This window comes from Sturnira hondurensis, unplaced genomic scaffold, assembly GCF_014824575.4.
Source record: "Sturnira hondurensis isolate 20B ecotype Veracruz unplaced genomic scaffold, ASM1482457v3 Scaffold0014384, whole genome shotgun sequence".
NCBI classification, from domain to species: domain Eukaryota; kingdom Metazoa; phylum Chordata; class Mammalia; order Chiroptera; family Phyllostomidae; genus Sturnira; species Sturnira hondurensis.
Window position 1 is genome coordinate 27,969,846 of NW_028087015.1, and position 18,996 is coordinate 27,988,841.

The 18,996-nt window shown below is 49.7% G+C and overlaps 1 protein-coding gene across 1 annotated transcript in view; it reads left to right on the forward strand.

Annotated features, from left to right (window-relative positions):
• The window catches only part of RASSF3 (Ras association domain family member 3), a 77,248-nt gene extending 58,471 nt beyond the window's left edge, over positions 1 to 18,777 (forward strand). The window contains exons 2-5 of the mRNA XM_037063073.1: positions 8,195 to 8,302; positions 10,862 to 11,099; positions 12,731 to 12,840; positions 16,131 to 18,777. Of these exons, the coding sequence (XP_036918968.1) occupies positions 8,195 to 8,302; positions 10,862 to 11,099; positions 12,731 to 12,840; positions 16,131 to 16,280 (606 nt within the window). The 3' untranslated portion in view covers positions 16,281 to 18,777. The remainder of the gene's footprint in view (positions 1 to 8,194; positions 8,303 to 10,861; positions 11,100 to 12,730; positions 12,841 to 16,130) is intronic.
• The last annotated feature ends 219 nt before the right edge of the window (positions 18,778 to 18,996 follow it).

Genomic DNA, 18,996 nt, shown 5'->3' on the forward strand with positions numbered 1-18,996 from the left:
GTCATGCAAGGCCCAGATGAAACTCTTTTAATGTGTATCACAACTGCAATTAATCTTATTAACATGCCAGGCCTGTGCCTGCTCTCCCTGCCCCGGGTGTGCAAGGGCATTTGAGGGGCACGCTTTGAAGGAGTCTCCTCTTTGATGGTGCAGATGGATAACAGAAGCGTATAAAACTTTGTATCTGGTATTATAAAGGCCTTTTGTGTGCCCTTGCAGACTCATTCAGTTTTGAGAGGCAAACAAAAAACTTCATGCAGATTGATAGGATGTACAAAAGAGGATGGATTGTAAACGCAGTCTTGTAGCTGTGGGCTCTGGGGCCAGACAGAATCATTGGGGAGGAGTGGAGCCCCCTTCTGTGCCCAGCACCGAGCTGGCTGCAGCCCAGGGTTTGGGAATGAGAGGCTGGAAACCACTGTCGGTCTGGTGGGAGGCAAGAGTGCACATAGAAACAGCAAACCATAGGAGGTGCTTCGGATGCTAAATCTGCATCGGTGGGGTAGCGTAGCGGTTCCTAAGGTAGTGAGGGTAGTTGGTGCTAGGCCAGCTTCCTGGGTGGGGTGGTCCTTCCACGGGAGGATCACGGGGGAGAACAGGGTGGGGGTGCACGTGGCGCTCCTAGGGGGGAGTTCAGCGTGACTGGGTGGCAGGAAGGCTGGTTGGTTGCCTGTGGTCGGGGATGCGACTGAAGGGTTTAAAGGCAGGAAGGAGACGGCACACTTTGATCTCCTTCTCTCCCGAGTGTGTCTGAGAGAAGGCTGGTACAGTGTTGCATCTTTACATGACGCTGCCTAGTTCTATTTCTGAAGTCCGTGTTTTTAGAAGTTATCTAAAACACCACCTAGGCTCCCTTCTGCTGTTCTCTTTGTTTAACAAGTAGCCTTGGGGACAAAGAAGTTTAAAATTGTCAGGTTCAACATATGTGCTCTGAGTTTGCCAATATCCCCTGATGAATACAGAAACCACTCACTGAGTGAATAATTAATAAGAAAAGAAATATCTGTTCCTGTATAATGTACCCATTTGCTCATACATAATTAATGGATGCCGTACTTGTAACATTATTAAAGTGTCCGTGCTCTGTGTGTAACAGAGGTTCCTCACCTGGAGGACCTGTCAGAGCCTTTAGCAGTGGGAGGGGAGCGGGAGGAGGAACAGCGCCCTTTCTGACCGTGGGCCACCTGGAGGGCTGGTGTCCCACAGGGCGCTGTTTGGGAATGAGGCGCCCTTCAGTTTGTCAGTGTTGTGTGCACCGTTCAGGTCCTCTCAACCCCCACCCCACCCTGCCATTTCCCCATTTCCCTTTCTTCCCTGACGTACCAGTGATACATCTCTTGATAGAAGGATGATGAGGGAGCTGTTGCATTCTGCCCGACCTTTTTCTTCACTACTGGAAACATGAACAGCAAACAGGGGCTGCCTGGAAGAGTTGCCTGCAAACTGAATTTGGGCGCGATGAGCCCCTGAATCCTCACGTAAATGGAGATAGAGCCCCAGCTCTCTATCCTGCCATTAAAAAAAAAGGAGGAGAAAGAAAAAGAAAACCCTTCCCATCTGGCGGGGGAAAACCCTCGAGTGGACAGGATGAATCAGCACGCCATGGCTGGACACCAAGACAAGCGTCTCTGGACCCAGCCCTCGCCAATGGCCCGTGCTGGTACCGTGAGAACGCAGCAGCCAGCAGCACACAGAACTTTTAAGGTCAAGATCAGCAGCTCACTCACACCAGAAACGGCTGTCCTGGCTCCTTCCCTCCAGGAACAGAACCTTCTTTGCTCTAGAACAGTTCCTTTCACTTTTACACAGCACCTGACACGGTCGTCTTCTGGGCCTTCCTCCTCGTGCCTCACTGGCACCTGTGCACCTCCCGCTCTGGGCGCCCACTGTCCGGTGGAGCACCACAGAGCACGTGCGGCTGCTCACTTGTAAGCTGTCGACAGTTAAATAAGATCTGAAATTCCCTTCCTCATTTCAGTTGCTCAGGTGCCCCGTGTGGTGTGGCTCCCCTTTGGGCCGTGTAGGTTCAGGACATTTCCATCCCTGCAAATCAGGAAATGCTGTCAGATAGTGCCCTGTGTACCCGCAATGCAGATCCTTCTTTGCGGGAACTTTCTGGGCCCCTCAGCACCCTTGCCTGCTTTAACCTCTCTGGTACTGAACATGGAGAACGCCGGACACACCTCACTGACTGGATATAGATGGACCTGTCCCCCGTGGCCCTTCCCACACACACATTCGTGAGGGTTGAACAAAACAAGCCCCTAGCCTTAAATGCCCTCGGAGGGCTCTGCGGGTTTAGCTCTGTGTGACAGTCCTTCCTGTATTTATCACAGGGTTTCCATATCTAAAGTACATCTCAGAACAGTTTTTTTCCTGCTAATCATACTTTAAAATCTAATCCAGGAGTGTCTAACCTGACGTGCCTAAGGTTTCTTCGAGCCCTTTGACAGCTTGCTCCCGAGCTCCTGAAGATGACTTGCTTAATGCCGTGCTCCAATGCATCGGTTTGCTTCGAGGCCCCTCCCAGGTTGCCGTGGAAAGATCTCTCCCAGACCAGACTTTGTGTTCTAGTTAGTCCTCGATTCTTTGTCCGATGTCTCTGTTGGACCAGAGCCTGGCAGGAAGGCGTTTGAAGGGGCCGTTGCTGAGACTCCATTCCACGCAAGCTATCCCTGAATTCCCTCTGCAGGAGGGGGGGCCCCTGCTCCAAGGACGTGCAGCCTCGGCATGAGGGGCGCTCGGCGTTTCTGAACACGAGACTGGCGCATGTTCTGTGTGTATTGCGCTGTATTGCACTGATCTCACTGCATCAGCAGGTGAGATCCCCTGTTTCTACGACTAGAAATGACAGGAAAAGTGGGAATCTGTGAGTTTGGAATCGAGCCTCACTCAGAGAAAGCACGAACACCTGTTGGCTTTGGTGAGTTTATGCTGTCCCGCTGACCGGGCTGGCCCTCACAGCTGGCCAGGAGTCGGAACAGCTCCTTGTGAGGGCTGCGGGACCACCCATGGGGAGAGGGTGGCACCGTTTATGAGTGTCTGCCATGCCCCTGCCACCAGGCACTGTGCCCACATCATCCCCCACTCGCTTGGAGGGTCGTGCTATTTGCATTAAAAAAGGGGGTCAGTAGCCTTATTTCTTGAAGAGGTCTGTGGTGCAAAACCCGAAAGATGAGCACAACAAGCGAACAACCAACCCCGAAAGCAGGTGGAAGTGAGACAAACCTGGCTAGGCTGTCAGCCAAGGGAAGGCACGAAGGCAGGGACCCCAACTCTCCCTCCCAGCCTTCAGTGTTGGCACAGAGCCAGGAGCCAGTAGGCCCTCCATAAGTAGTTGAATAGTAGATTATATTCTATTTTCCTAACCATTCAATAAAGAAGGTAAAGGTTTGCACATTTAATGAGATGGGAAAACTGCAGCTCAGAGAGGTTCCGTACTTGCCTCTGGCCACACAGCTGGATGGGGAGGGCCTGTGACTCCGACCTCAGTGTGTGTAAACCAGGGTCCACAGCCTGCAGCAGGCCGCAGTCGAGGGAGCGGTCGGGACGTGTTCGTCCTCCCGCTTGCTCTCCTGCTAAACACAGGCACTTCCAGTGGCTTTGTGTTCGGTTGGTTGGTTGTTTTTGCTGTTGCTATACTTCTAACCTTGATTTTGTAAGGTTTTGTTTGACAGGATTTCAGAATTACAGAGAAGTTAGCAAGAAGAGCATGAGTGATTCTCAGACCCCTTGCCCTTGTCTGTAGGCGTATGTTCTGGGAAGATCTGGTTTGTGAGCTGTCCACACATGAGATCAGGCTCCGTCACACGTGTCCCCGGGTGTCTGTGAGGCAGGGTGTGTCCCTTATGAGAAAGCACACTGGGGGTGGGGGAGCAGCGGCGTGACCCCACCCAGGAACTGAGGCTAACCCAAGAGCAGCCCTCAGGGGCTTGCTGGATGAAAACAGGAGCGAAGAGTCTAGGGTTTATAATTTTGCATAGAAGAGCCCCTCCCTCTGAGAAGCTGAAGGATTTGGGGGATGTAAAAGAAAAGAGGCTTATTAAAAAAAAAAAAAAAAGATGACCTCAACTTCCCAAACGAACCCTCTCAGGCGTGGCGTCGTGCCCTCCCCGGCTGCCAAGAACAATAACCCATGCGTTCACAGTCGGCTGCACCCCATGCCATTTCCTCTTCTCACCGTCGCAATTAAACATTCATGTTTGTGCTGCTTTATCTGTTCCACGCCCTCCACCCTGTGGTTTTCTAAAATTTCTTTTTTTTAATCCTCACCTGAGGATATGTTTGTTTATTTTAGAGAGCGAGGAAGGAGGGAGAGAAGGAGGGAGGAAGAGGGTGGGGAGGAGAGAGTGACATGGATGTGTGAGAAATACCTGCACGCACCACATCTGGGGATCGAACCCATAACCTAGGTGTGCGTCCTGACCAGGGGTCAAACCCACAACCTTTTGGTGTACGGGACAACACCCCAATGAACTGAACCACCCAGCCAGGGCCACACAGGTTCCCCCCCTCTCTTCTGGGCTTGCTTTCCTGGTGCCCATTGTACCTGCTTTTCCCCCTGGCGTCAGGTGTCCCACCTCCCCCATCCCCCAGACGGCTGTACTCCCAAAGACCTTGTGTTCGGGGGAAGGGCAGGCAGACTCTTCCCCATGTGAGAGGAAAGGAGGTCCGGTTTCTCTCTCTCTCTAATCTTCACCCAAGGACATGTTCATTGATTTTAGGGTAGCAGGAGAGAGAAACATTGTTGTGAGAGAGGAACACCTATTGGTTGCTTTTCACAGGCGCCCCAACCAGGGATTGAACCCACAACATAGGTAAATGTCCTGATCCGCAGTTGAACCCACAACCTTTTGGTATGTGGGTTGACAGCCACCGGGCCAGAGTTTCTCCAACTCTGATGCTGAGTGAAACCTGCGACCTCCCCTCGAGGGCCTGAGTTTGTGACGCCTGTGTCTTCCCCCCGTGGCTGGACCCCTTCACTCGGAGAAGCCGGGGTCAGTTGTTCCGGCCATTCCTCACTCGTACGCTACCTGTGCTGGACAGTGAGTGCCGTGAGGGCGGAGGTGCTGCCCCTCGCCCAGGCAAGTGCCCAGTGCTTCGTAGAAGCCCAGTGAATCTGTGCTCGGTGAGCAGGCCTTGGTGTGCAAATGCTGTATCAGTTGAGTTAAAACTACAGATCACGTGAGAGTAGCTCTTCAAAGTTCTCATCCCAAGGAAAAAAGTTACAACTGTGAGGTGATAGGTGTTAACTAAACAGTGGTGATCACTTTGCAATATACACACACATGAAGTCCGTATGCTGTACACTTAAAATGAATACAGTGTTACATGTCAGTTGCATCTCAATGGAAAATATAGGATCACGGCCTTTTAGGGTTTAGCTGCTTCTGAGATTTACTTTCCAGTTGGTCTTTTAACAATGAGGGTTCAGGCTTGGGAGAGCTCTAATCTCCGAGACGGCAAGAGCATTGTTACACAGCATGTGTCCGTCCGATGCCCCGGTGCCGGCCAGCCAGAGGCAGCATCTCTTCCCAGGCCGGCTCGCTCCTCCGACTGTCCTCGGGCTCCTGGCAACTCGCTGTGCGGGGCCTTGCCCCGTCCAGTGAGCACCTGCCAGACCTGTAGCTAAGAACTGACCCCACTGCTGCTCAGTGAAGTCAGTCAGACCGAAAAGGGCGGGAACTGTGAGGTTTCACTCACCTGTGGCATGTAAAGCAAAAGGCAGCAAATGAACAAAAGCAACTCACAGATACAGACAACAATGATGGGAGCAGTGGGGAGGGGCTCGGGGGGGTGGGTGGGTGAGGAGGGTACAGGGGGTCAAGTACATGGGCACTGAAGGAAATTAGATTTTGAGTTGTGAGCACACGATTGCGTCTACAGGTACTGCATATACAGTTGTTCACCTGAGATTCATATGATGTTACCTACCTATGTTGCCCCAAGAAACTTAATTTAAAAAAAGGGACTGCCCAAGCTGACTACTTGACCCCGCTGTTTGCTCTTAGCCACTCCCCTCACCCCTTCTCCTCCTCGTCATTCTTAGACTTCTGGCTTCTTACTTAAGTAGTAAGCCCCTGGGGTGTATATAAGCCACAGCATTCGTGTAATTAGCTATTTTGTAAGGCTTTAAATCTTGAGTCTTCGGTGTCTATGATTCCTTAAATGGAACGATCTGGCCCCCTCACGCACACCAGTGAGGACAGCATCAGCTCTTTGCGAAATTACCCTGCTGGGCCAGGGAGCACTGTCAGGACGAGGGAACAGCCTGAGAAAGGGTGGGAAGCCCGAGCACAGGGGCCTTGGCGACGGAGCCGGACCGGCCTGCGGGCTCGGGCACCGCCCGTCCACACCCCTCTGCCTGCTGGTGTCGCACCCATGCCGTGGAAAGGGGGCGCAAGCAGGGCGAGCAGAGGTGCAGGGTGTGTTTCAGACTTCCTGGGAAGAGGCATTGAAGCTGCGGAAAAGGTATTTTAATCAGCAGGCCCCCCACCCCATGACACCGTAAGAAAAGATGGCTTGGGGGTTTCACACTGGCAGGTCGAAACCCCCATGGGAGGCTGCCCGGGGCCTAGGGAAGGGCCGTCCCGTCTGTGCTGATGCTCCTGCAGCATGTTTCCTCCCACGGGGGCCGCCAGACTTCCTCGGGACTGCACGGAAACGGAAAAGTTTCCGAGATAATTCATAGTCCGCACACCCCTCTCAGGGTCTAGAATCAAAGGACTGGAGGCCGAATGGATCAGGAGCCGTTTCCCGCCTTCCAGGGCCTGTGTGGGCCCAGAAGCAGCCGGTCCGCGTGTGTGGGTGCGGCACTAGCGGGCAGGGGCAGGGCGGGGCGGCGATGCCTGCCCGGAGGGTCTCCAGCGGTGAGGATGGTGCGGTGTGGTCTCTGGGAAAGTGGCACCTCTTCAAAGGCTTTATTTGTGGGGATAAATCATTCGCTTTTAATTGCGCTTCCTCTTTTTGTCTTGAAGATCATAGGGTCCGTTCATCCTTTCTGAGTTGCCACCCTGGTTGGAATCTGATTAGGCAACCCTTTAAGTTTTCCTACTCCCATGGTGGCGGGGGTGGGGGGGTAACTGTGGTCACCTGTTCGATTTAGTGGGAACAGCATAGAGGGTCTGGGTAAAAATTGAGTGTGGTCTCCTAACTAGTTGGTTGCCCCTGGCCAAGCTGCTTGGCCTCTGTAAGTAAGTCTCAGTGTCCCCCTCTGTAATAGGGGGTGCTAATGAGCTCATCCTCAGGAGGACCCAGTGAGAACACCCTGTGGAAGCACCAGTGCTTTCAGTAACCATTAGGAGTTACTCTGGGGCCCAGCTCCCCACGAGTTCCAGCACTTGTGCAGAACAGTCAGGTTTCTATGGGCAGGTCCATTTACTTCTTAGAACTTCATCTCACCTGACAGCACCTACTTGTTGAACTGTTGGGAGAGGCACATGCAGTACAAGTTAGGCCCCCAATAAACCTGGCTTCCTGGGGTCACCATAGCTTGGCCATCTGTCCTGCGCTGGTTGAGCTCTCAGAGGCAGTAAACCACAGTGAATTCTTCACTGTCATTGGAGCAGTATTGTTCCCTGCAGAGAGGGAGTGGGGAGGCAGGGGCCGGGCTGGGAGGGTCCCGGTAGGGGAAGTCTGGCTACTGCATCTTGACATGCAGATTCGTGTGGAAAATAAATTTCCTTCTGGTAATTGTGTATAATTTGACAGATCAGTGATTAGTGCCAGTTAACTTTATTAACTACTGTATAATACTATAAAGCTCTAAGATCATAAAGGCCATAAAATTTGCTTAAAGAGAGCATTTTGGTATATGTCTTTAAATATTGTTTAAAATGGAAATAGCCAATCTAGCAGGTACTTGAAAGCAATCATGGTTTTGCAGAAGGAAAAGTTAGCAAAATAATGTTTAATGAAGTCTTGCTTTTTAGTTGTCAACAAAGTGGTTTTTGACACATCCCTTGGGAAGACTGTGCGGTCTGAAGGGATGAGATCCATCGTTGTGGATAGGAGTTGGAGGTTGAGAGGGGGAAGTGTGTCAGAGAGAGAGAGAGAGAGAGAGAGCATGCTTGTGTGTTTCAAGGTAAAGTGCTCTATAGTTAGTCATAGTGGTCTCATATGTCAAGAATTCTGGCTTATCTGCATTTTTTTCTACAATTGTTCATGTGTGGTATGCCTTGTTTTTTTCTTCTAGGATGTGGAGAAAGAGAAGGAAACGCACAATTATCTCAGCAAAGAAGAAATCAAAGAGAAAGTTCACAAATACAATTTAGCAGTCACAGACAAGTTGAAGATGACCGTGGTAAGCACCGCAAACACTCCCTAGCTGGCAGAGGTCTGAAGGCGGATCTAAGTAGTTGCTGCTACAGTCTGCTTTAAAAATCTCTGAATCAACATTGCAGATGTTTAATGGCCAAGATGTTGTGGGACAAGAAAACGTTTCTGCATCTTTCAAATTAAAGCTGTATTTTGAAATACCTTTACTTCAAAATCAGTTAAATGAAGTTAAATTTTATTTTAAAAAATGTTGTGCCTCCCCCTTCACCGCCCCCGCCCCAAAGATGTTTAGCATTGAGTATAATCATTGCCTGTTAAGCATATGGGTGATAACTCAGATTCTAAGGAGGCCTTCACTAACGCTTTATCTTGTATAAATAAGTTTGAAAGTATCAGGAAAAGGGTTTTGTGCCAGTGGAGTGGAATATAATTGAACTCAGACTTTCCTCAGCTGGCTGTCTGGAGTAAGACTAAGTATGTAACATTCAGCTTCCTACACATTGTTGATTCGGGCCCCTGCAACATTGTACCGACACCGTTTGAAGCTCAGCTGGGGGTGAGGGCTCAGCAGGGGGAGCCCAGAGCTTCGTGGAGCGGAAAGGAGCACGGACAGCAAAGCTGGAGCATTAGTGTTCCACTAAACCGGGCTGGCTGTGTGCGCCTCACCCGCCCCCACTCCCCCCCACACCTGGTGACTTCCCTCGGGGCACCTGCCAGCCCTCTGTGCCAGTTTTCAAGGCCCTTGGACCCCTGCCTCTCAGTCTATTGACTGTGAACTGACAAGAGTTCAGCAAGGGACAGGGTGACCTGTTTCGAAGACCTACTGAGCTCTGCGCCCCTGGGCTGGGTAGGAGCTTTTAAATATAAGCCCTTGCGATTCAGGACCCCTCCCTCTTGGGCCTCTGCCGAAAGGGGAGTGGACAGATGGACTCGAGATTGCGCCTCGTTATGGCAGCTTGGCGTTTCTCCCTTCAGACAGTGTTCATCAAAGCAGAGCGATCCCAACGCCCTCTTTTGGAGACTAAAACAGGTGCAAGTTTCCGTGCCGTTCCATAGATGAAGAATTCAAGCACCGTATAATACTTTCCACAATACCGAACAAGTGAGTTAGTATTGTGAAGTGATCTGTGGAAAGGAAGGAAAATAATGGACCACAAAGAGGGTTTCAAGGTCCTCCTTTAACTGTGTCATTTTCACACGGTGCCTGAGGATTTACTTAAACAAAGCATTACAATGAAATTGTTTCTAAATGTACAGAATGTAAAATAAAAAGTGAAGACAAGGCCGTTATTACTATTTTTGGCAACTGTGGAACAGCAATGCAGCCATAACTTAAGACAGGTGCTAAAACTCATCAAATTGTCTGTATTAAATATATGCAATAAAGAAATGATTGTATTTATTTTTAGAGAGAGGGGAAGGGGAGGGGAGAGAGAGATGCACAGAAACATTGATATGAGAGAGAAACATGGATCGGTTGCCTCTCGTATGCATCCCGTCCGGGGAGGAACCTGCAACCCAGGTGTGTGCCCTGACCAGGAGTCGAGCCAGCGACCTTTCGCTTTGCAGGATGACACCCAACCAACTGAGCCACACTGATCATGGCAAATATATGCATTTGGGGGGAATAAAAGTTATAGTTCACCAAAGCTAATAAAAATATATATATGTGGAAGGAGACATAAATACCATGTTGAAACAAAAAAGATCAGTGCTTATATTGTATCTGTACTTCACCCTGTAGCTTGAATTTGTTTTAAAAATACTGTTGCTTGAAGTGCCCGTAATGCATCATTGTGTGTTCTGCGCTACACAGGATACATATGTGTGAAAGAGTTGCAGTGAAACTGGCAATCTGGTACACATGATAATGGCCAGTAGGGCTGGAAATAGCTTGTTTTCTTACTGCCTACTCCTTGCTGACTTAGGTATTCCAAAGTCCTAATTGTGGCCTTCCTTTTTTGTGTAATAGCTGGTCATCAGTTACAGCTGTCCCTTCCTTGGTGCAGCCAGCCTAGACCTGTCCCCCAGGCTTTAGCGAGCCTTGTGGTTTGGCTAGCATCTGCTCCAGCGGACTGTGACCTCGCCTGTGGGCCCTGACCTTTCACAGGCAGCTTCAGAGGCGTGAGTCTGGACCTCGGTCAGCACCGTGTCAGGAGGCCGTCTCCTGTGGCCACATCTGCCCTACAGACCTTGCCCCTGGAAGCACTTTGCTGGAGTGTGCTAACCTTCCTCAGAGGTCATTCCCTTAAGGGCAGTCCCTAGTGAAGTTCTGCCACAGAGCTGTAAAAGAAAAGAACGAGAGAAAGAGTGTTTTCGCCCTGGCTGGGTAGCTCAGTTGGTTGGAGCATTGCCCCCAGACACCAAGGTTTCAGGTTTGATCCCAGATCAGGGTACGTACAGGGAGCAACCAGTGAGTGCATACACGAGTGGGACAACAAGTCGGTGTCTGTCTGTCCGGCTCTCTCTCATCAATAATAATAATAATAGTAATAGTGTCATCTCCTTGTTTTGTTTGGATATTGCCCTTTCCTAAAATGCCGCCGTCAGCCCAGCTAAGTGTGTGCTTGTCTTCCTGCCTCAGAATTCAAATGGGATTTACACTGGCTTCATTAAAGTGCAGATGGAACTCTGCAAACCTCCGCAGACGGGTCCGGACTCCGGGAGACCGGCGCCCAGTGGCAACGGCTGTATGAACACGCTCCACATCAGCAGCAGCAACACTGTTGGGGAAGTGATCGAGGCCCTGCTCAAAAAGTTCCTGGTGACCGAGAGCCCTGCCAAGTTCGCACTTTATAAACGCTGTCACAGGGAGGATCAAGGTGTGTGCTGTGCTTGGAACGGAAGCGGTCTCTGCTTCGATCAGTCCTTTGTGCTCTTTAGCAGAAAGCAGCCTAGTGGGCGTGGGATCTCTGGCAGTTACAGAGGAGCCAGGGACGGACTCTGGAAGCCATGGTGGTCGTGACATGCTGCCTCGATGTCCACCTTTTTGAGTTGGACAGTTGTGTGTATGAAGAGCTCACACGCATCCACATGAGAAAGGCTTTTATGTGCACAGGAGTGGCTCTGATTTGTTTTTGGTAGCTTTGATTTTAATGCTCTTTAGGACAGAAAAGGATGCTCCTGTGGTTGACGTTTGCAGGAGCACGTCCCATGTTAGATGTGCATCTGAACACGGAGCAGCCTGGGGGACTTACGGTCTCTGAGGCCTTGAGGACAGGGAGGCCTGTGTGTACTGCCACACATTTCACATTTACTGATGTCACTGGCACAGCCTGGGGCTCTTCTCTTTCCTTATCTTGTCTCTCTGGCCATCACACTGGGGCACTGTGGCTCCTAGGCCCCCAGAGGCACTCACAGTGGGTGGGTAACATTGTGAGCTGGGGTCTGCCTGGCTGAACTCGATACCCACATTCAGTGGATAGAAAGAGAATATTAAATTTCTGCATGAAAGAGAATGAGATGTTCCAGGTCAGGTATTCGAGCAGAAATGGATACCAGTGATGGAGAACAACACTCAGTGATTGGGGCGATGGACTGCGTGCTCATTTGAAAATGGCATCTGTGTCTGTGCGTGAGGAGTCAGCCACTCACCACCTCTGGTTTCCCTGGGTGAAGCCTAAAGCAGCTCCAGGGGAAAGCAACACTGACCTGACGTGATAGGAATGCCCTCAGTTGCCTGCAGACGAAAGCCAGCTAGTTGCTGAGTGTGTGTCCATTTTTTGAATCCATGCCCTGGGCTGGGCCCTGCAAATACACGGTTGAATGGACTGAGGTTTCCACCCTCGAGTCCACAGGCTCCGTGAGTGGGGCAAGTTCCCATCCGTAGGGAAATCAGCATCTGCAATGCAGTTGTACCTAGACGTGCCAAAATAAGGTAGATAAGCTCAGATGGCATTTTTATCTGGTCGGCTTCTTTGCCGGCTCACCTGGGCTTAGCTGTACAGTCCTGCTGAAATAGTGCCTTCATGGCCGGCCAAGTGCGTAGCACTGCCCGCAAGGCCAGCGCTGCGCCTAATGGGACACGCTGAGTCGAACTCAGAGCTTGAACCCCAACTGCCTAGTTAGTTTGTTTGTAGCTGCTTATTCTAAATTAATTTGCAGAGAGATTTGCTCCTAGAGCTCTGATTTCATGTTCTTTGGCTAGTATATTTTTATTGTTTTGAAAGGAGTTGCAGATTCTTTAAATTTCTTATCTTGCTTTCTCCAGGGAGGAGCAGAATTAATTATAAGTCATCTGGGGCACGAATACCTATTTAAATTCATTCATGAAAAATTACTGATCAAGGCACAGTTCATACTGTGCAGCTAGAAAGAGTAGATTTCCTTCCACTGTGGGCCACTGGTAATAAGATGAGGAGGATGTTGCCTTGGTCCGGAGGAGGGGTGGTGCGGGTGTGTGTGGTGGAGGGACTGATTCAGAGCTCTGTCTGTGACCTGTCTCCTTACCCAGTCTACGCCTGCAAGCTCTCGGACCGGGAACATCCACTCTACCTGCGGTTGGTAGCGGGGCCCAGAACAGACACCCTTAGTTTTGTTCTCCGTGAACATGAAATTGGAGAGGTAAGTGATTGTACGTTACTGCTTTAAACTAGACACACCAGCTGGCCCTGTTTTATTGTTCTAGCCTAGTGATTTTACCACTGGGGAAGAGGAGGAAGGTGGGGTGGGGGGAGAGAGGGGGGAGGGTTTGCTGTCACGGAGGAGGAGGGCAGCTCACGGCGTGCGTTTGAATGGTTGGAAGTCACCCTAGAGTTAGTCTCTACATAATTCTTTTACAGCACTCATTGTGTCGGTGTGCGGCTTTCAGAGGTGGAGGAAATAAAACTTTTACTTGATCTCCACCCAAAGAGTCATTTTCACCCCTTCTACATCTAAATTCCTCTAATGCAGCTGAGGTTTGAAAGCTGACACTCTCCATATGTTTGCTACTAACAAAGTCTCCAGGCCAATTTGCTCCAAAGGGAAGGGAAAGGGAATTCAATCTCTTCACCAGGAAAGACAGTTAACTGTATAGCATCCCTTTTTTCCCTCTTTGCCCAGATGATGAAGACATTACGTGGATGTAGATCGCATCCTTTGCCGTTTCCTTTCCAGAGAGGGTCGTATTTAGGCCAGTTCAGCTGGAGGAGAAAGCACTTGAGGTTGTCCTTGTAGATCAAGTGTTGACTTTAAAACGACACTTGAGCAAGTCTCCCAAGCTCTGGGTCTCACTCAGTCTTTTGTCTGGAACAGGAAGTGGCATGAGGTGCCCGTGTTGTGATGCAGCGAGAATGAGGTTTCTGGGTTGAAAAACCAGGGAGCCGGGACTCTGCTTCTGTTAGGTTAGCAGCGTGACCTTGGGGAAACCTGATCGTCTCAGTCCTCACTCAGTCTTTGAAGTCTGTGCGGTGTGGCGCTCAAGACTTCACAAGGTGGTTTTCAGTCGCAAATTAGCCATGTGTGTCAGCATGCTCTGTAAATACTATGTTGTTTTTTTAAAGATTTTGTTAATTTTTTTAGAGAGAGCGGAAAGGAAGATCAAAAGAGACGGCGTGAGCCCTGGCTGGTGTAGCTCAGTGGATTGAGCACAGGCCTGCGAACCACACGATCGTGGTTCGATTCCCAGTCAGGGCACATGCCTGGGTTGCAGGCCAGTTCCCAGCAGGGGACTCACGAGAGGCAACCATACATTGATGTTTCTCTCCTTCTCTCCTTCCTTTCCTCTCTAAAGATAAATAAATAAAATATTTTTTAAAAAAAAGAGACGGCGTGAAGCACCAATGTGTGGTTGCCTCTCACGTGCCCCCTACAGGGGACCCAGCCCGCAACCCAGGCCTGTGCCCCGACTGGAAATCGAACTGGCGACCCTTGACTTCGAAATCTGGTGTTTAGTCCATTGAGACACACCAGCCAGGGCCAATACTGTGTTTATGTCAGTGTAAAGTGCAACTCTATTTGGAGAGTTTTAGGGAGACAGTGATTTTGGACACTTTGAATTTTCTTTTGATTCTGATGTTCTGAAGTGGTTAAAATTTGCTGTCTTTTGGGGGAGGAAACTGGGTCTGGCCCTTTAATTGGCACAGGGCCACATTCCCTCCGAAAGCCCTGCCGGATATATTAGCATAGTCTTGTCAGTGCCCTTGGTATTGGTCTTTTTAAGTATTGCACGTGGTTTGGTGCAGTGAGAGCCACACTTGTTGTTTGGGAGGGAATTACGGTTTTGAAATTCCCGTTGTGTTTCAATGTCCCGAATTGCTAAGACGTCTGTGTGGTGGTGTTACTCAGCGTGTTAAGGCTGACTGAACTGAGGGGACAAACGACTCTGTAGCTCTCAGTGACAGGGAGGAGCTTACTATATTTTGGAGGACATATGTGAAAAATAGAATCTTGATTTTAAAAATTTAACAGAGTAATCCAACGTGGAGAGTTTTGCTCTCCTATCCCATGTTTCCTGTTTTCTTTAATCACCAAGACCCATCTCCGGGAACCTTTTATCACTGAGCCCACTGGGTGGTCTTATCCCGCTCCTCTCTGTTCACTGTGTCGGGTCTTCTCCAGGCTTCCCCCTGCCCCACACCCCTGGGGGTCTCTGTCGGAATCGGCCTCGGCCGTGGCAGAGATGCCCAGCCAGGACCCAGGGCCCCTTTTTGGGAGAGGAGGATGCGCAGTTTGAAAAAGACTCCTGGGTGATGCCATATACCCTTCTTGATCTTCACTGCTCTAATGACAACATAACGAACAACCCCCCCCCCCCACATTTATCTTGTGTCTTCTCAGTACCAGGGGCTTTTAGGGAAACAACTCAGAGCCTCAAGGGCAAGTGACAAAGCCCAAATATTGAGGAATGTGATAGCTACGATGTAGGTGAGAGAGATACTCGATAAACAATTATACTTTTTATATCTTTTTTAAAAAAGATTTTATTTATTTTTAGAAAGAGGGTTAGGGAGGGAGAAAGCGAGGGAGAGAAACATTGGTGTGTGATTAGCTGCCTCTGGCATGTCCCCTACTGGGGACCCGGCCCACAGCCCTTGGTTGTGTCTGAATTGTCAGCGTCACTGCTCTTGTGCCTTAAAGTGAAGTAAGGTTGTGTGAGCACCCGCACACCATAGTGGGGCGCTCCGTCTGATGGCCTAGACACTACTAAGTGGCTGATGTGCGGGGAGCATGCACAGCATGGCGACTCGGGGCAAAGGGGTGATTCGTGTCTGGGTGGGGGGTGGGGTGGATGGCTCGAGATGTCGTCACACTACTCACAATGACATGCAATTTAAAACATATGAATTGTTCATCTCTGGAATTTTCCACTTAATGTGTTTGGGCCATGGTTGACGTGAGTAGCTGAAACCATGGAAGGGAAATTGTGGATGAGGGTACTTCTTTGCTCAGGCTGGTTGTTTGGGGAACAGATCGGGGAGCATGGAATGGAGTGAGGCCTCCAGGTAGGAGGGCATCCAGGGTAGGAGAAGATGATGGTGGCCAGCACCAGGGGGCAGCTGAGTTGGACAAGAGCAGGCAGGCTGGGGAACTGTTTAAAATGGACATAATTAAATGGATTGTGGGAAGTGAGGAAGAAGCAGTGACAATGACAACTCCAAGTGGAGGGAAGAGACAGAGGGCTTCTGGGGGTCAAATCAGGAGTGATGGTGTTTAGTGGACTTGGGGCCGTGGAGGCCCCAGGCTTGTGGGAACTGTTTGGCAGGAAGGGGGGCTGTGATGGCCAGCTGGGGGGGGGTGCAGCACGGCTGGTGATACGGCTGGGCTGGGAGCCCAGGAGGGGAGCCCCAGCCATACTGTGTGTGCTCGTGGGCGGCATCCCTGAGTCTTGACAGGGCTGAACACCTGGCATTTTCCTTTTTGCCTTCTCCTAGTGGGAAGCCTTCAGCCTTCCAGAACTGCAGAATTTCTTGCGTATCTTGGACAAGGAAGAAGATGAGCAGCTGCAGAACCTGAAGAAGCGCTACGCAGCCTACAGGCAGAAGCTGGAAGAAGCCCTCGGGGAGGTGTGGAAGCCGGACTAAGGGCTCCTGTTGCTCAGGGCGGCACGGGGGCCGCAGTGGACACACCAGCAGCAAGCGTCTCTTCTCTGAGGGCTTTTCTTGCCCTGTGATGCGAGGCTCTTCCCCCTTTATCTCTAGATTTAGTCCCCCAACCTGGGCACGCGGCCACTGCGCCCTCGCAGCCTCTGGGAGGGACTGTGCAGGCCTGTGGTCGCAGCGCTGCGCGATGCCTCCTGGCAAGTTGTGAATCGGGAGCAGCTACAGGGCTTTGAAGCATGGACTCTGGGTTTTTGTTTTCTCATTTTCTTCTAGTTATTTTAATTTTGTGAGGATAATGTTAAGCTTAAGGGTGCACACGTGATTTTTTCAAAGCTTAACAAGGAATTTGTTTGAATACTTGTCTTATATTGAAACTACCTGTCTTTTAAAAAAATATATATATATATCAGAGGGAACAGCCATGTGAATTGAAAGGCACAGGAAGTAGGAACTCTGAGGACTTTGTGAAGGATTTGGAGGAGCTTGACATTTCAAGAAAGTAAAGAGCAAGTTTGGAAGAAGGTGTGAGTGGAGGTTGGGGGAACTCTTGAGGGAGGTCGGTTTGGGTGCCGAGTAGCTGGTGGAGAAGAGAAAGGTGTATTTGTGAAGGAGTTAAAAGCATTCCGTTTTGAGGTATTGAGCCCATGGTATGGTTGCTCGATTTCTTGGTGAGTAAAATTGGGAACAGAGCCAAAGAGAGTGGGAGCCAGACCCAAAGAGGGGCTTGTAAGTGCAGGTGTGGGAGGGGCAGCTTTCAGGCCGGGCCCCGCAGGGCTGGGCGGGGCCTGCAGCCCCTGGTGGGCCACCGAATTCTCCCTTCCTCCAGCGGGAGGTTGGTTGGTGCAGGTTTTCTGGGCAAGTGGAGCAGGGACTATTTGCTGACTCCTGTTAAGTTATAGCTTTTTCCCGAGATTGTTTTCAAAGCCGAAAAGGAGTCTGGGTAGGGGTACTTGTTTCTCCCTGAGTGTCAGCCAGGAGATATGTCAGGCAAAGAGCTCACAGCACACACTTCTGACAATCACTCCCTCCATTTCCCTCGTTCCTTCGCCTCCCCTCTGTTTTCCTCCTTCCCTGTCCCTGTGTCTTCTTTTCCTTCTCCCTTACTCTTAGAAGTTGGAGTGTGTTCCTGCAGAGCAGAGACCAGGAGTGTGGATGAAAGACCTAACTCAGTCAGGTCCTGAGTTCCAGAGGAGGGCAGCAAGAGGGAGAGGAAAGTCCACCCCCTGCACTGACCGCAGGAGGGGCTCTCTATGGGAACATGTCAACAAAAGTGCATGTTCCCACCAACCAAAGAAATGCATGTGCAATAGAAGCCTTCCTTACAGCAGGTTAAATAAACTCATTTTGTGCAGTACTTAATCTGAAAACAGTGGGAAAGGTGTGCCACGGTTCTAGAGGGGGATTTAGTCTTTTTTTTTTTTTGTCTAGGTTTTTGTTGTTTATAAATTCCCAAGGAATTGTTAATGCTTTGGTGACACCTAATGGATTCTTTGTGAAATTCCAAGGTGCTTCAGTTCTTTGCCTTTTAAGTGAACTGTGCCTTTTATTGTGTTTCTGTTTCCCTCCTGCCGGTCAGGGAGTGCCCGCTGTGCTGGAGGCAGAGGTGACCGTGCTGCTGTCTGCCTGCCGCACGCTACTGAGACAATCATGTCTTCCTAACCTTTTAAAGAAAGTTGGAAAAAAAGAAAAGGAGAACTAGCTATAAAATATGTATGGCACCTCTTGTTTAATTTTGCATGTGACTTCTTTTTAGTCCATTGGTGAGGTTTGAGTGTCATCGTCACCCAACACTGTGGTTCAGGGAATGGCTTTATGGTTTTCATCCTGGTTTACTCTTCTGACTGTAGCCTGGGTTTGAGTGTAGTGCTATCAGCCACCTGGCCTTTTCATTGCCACACCCAGCCCAACGAGCTTGTATTTTGTGAAGCATTTCTTTCTCAGATTAAGATCAGACACCGCTAGAACCTAATGTATAGCTGGTGGGTATCTGTGAATTTTTTTTTTAAACTTGAAGTAGATTGTCTGAAATCGGCATCCTCACCCGTGCCACCCAGAAGCCTGTTAACTGTCGTGTGCGCTACAAGCTTCAATTTGGAAGACTTCCTGTGTCCAGATTCTGTCAGCTCATGGTTGAAGATGATGCGCTCTCCCAAACACTGGTCACTGCGAGGACATTATTAATGCAAGAAGAAGGGCCCCTTGAGGCCACCGACGTTTAAAAATCATTATGCAAATTCTTATGTTAAATTAAACTAAGCTTTGCTGTGATACTGTTTTCTCTTCAGTATGTGATGGTACAGGAATGATGTTAAGTGAAGGGGTAAGTATGGCAGGGGAGTATCTTAAATCACAGACGTAAAAAGTTATAATATTTATAATTGTGATGAGTTTAAGTTTATTTTTATAGGGAAGATTTTTCATCCCTAAAACTGTTTTTGGAATGGCAGTTCATTTCCATTATTAAAAGTTGATGTTGTTAGTTGATGTTTACGTGTTTTTATTTATGCTGCTGCATGCACCAGATAAACAAAGGTCACAGGGGTGATAGGTCACAGAAGATCAGAAGGTCACAGAAGATAAACTTCTGCAGATACCTGGGGACACATGACGGAGTGTGACAAGTTTTACTAGCTTTGAGTGGGACACATTTATTTTTCACACGTCGTTTTTCCTTTGCCTTATCCTTTGGGGAAAACGA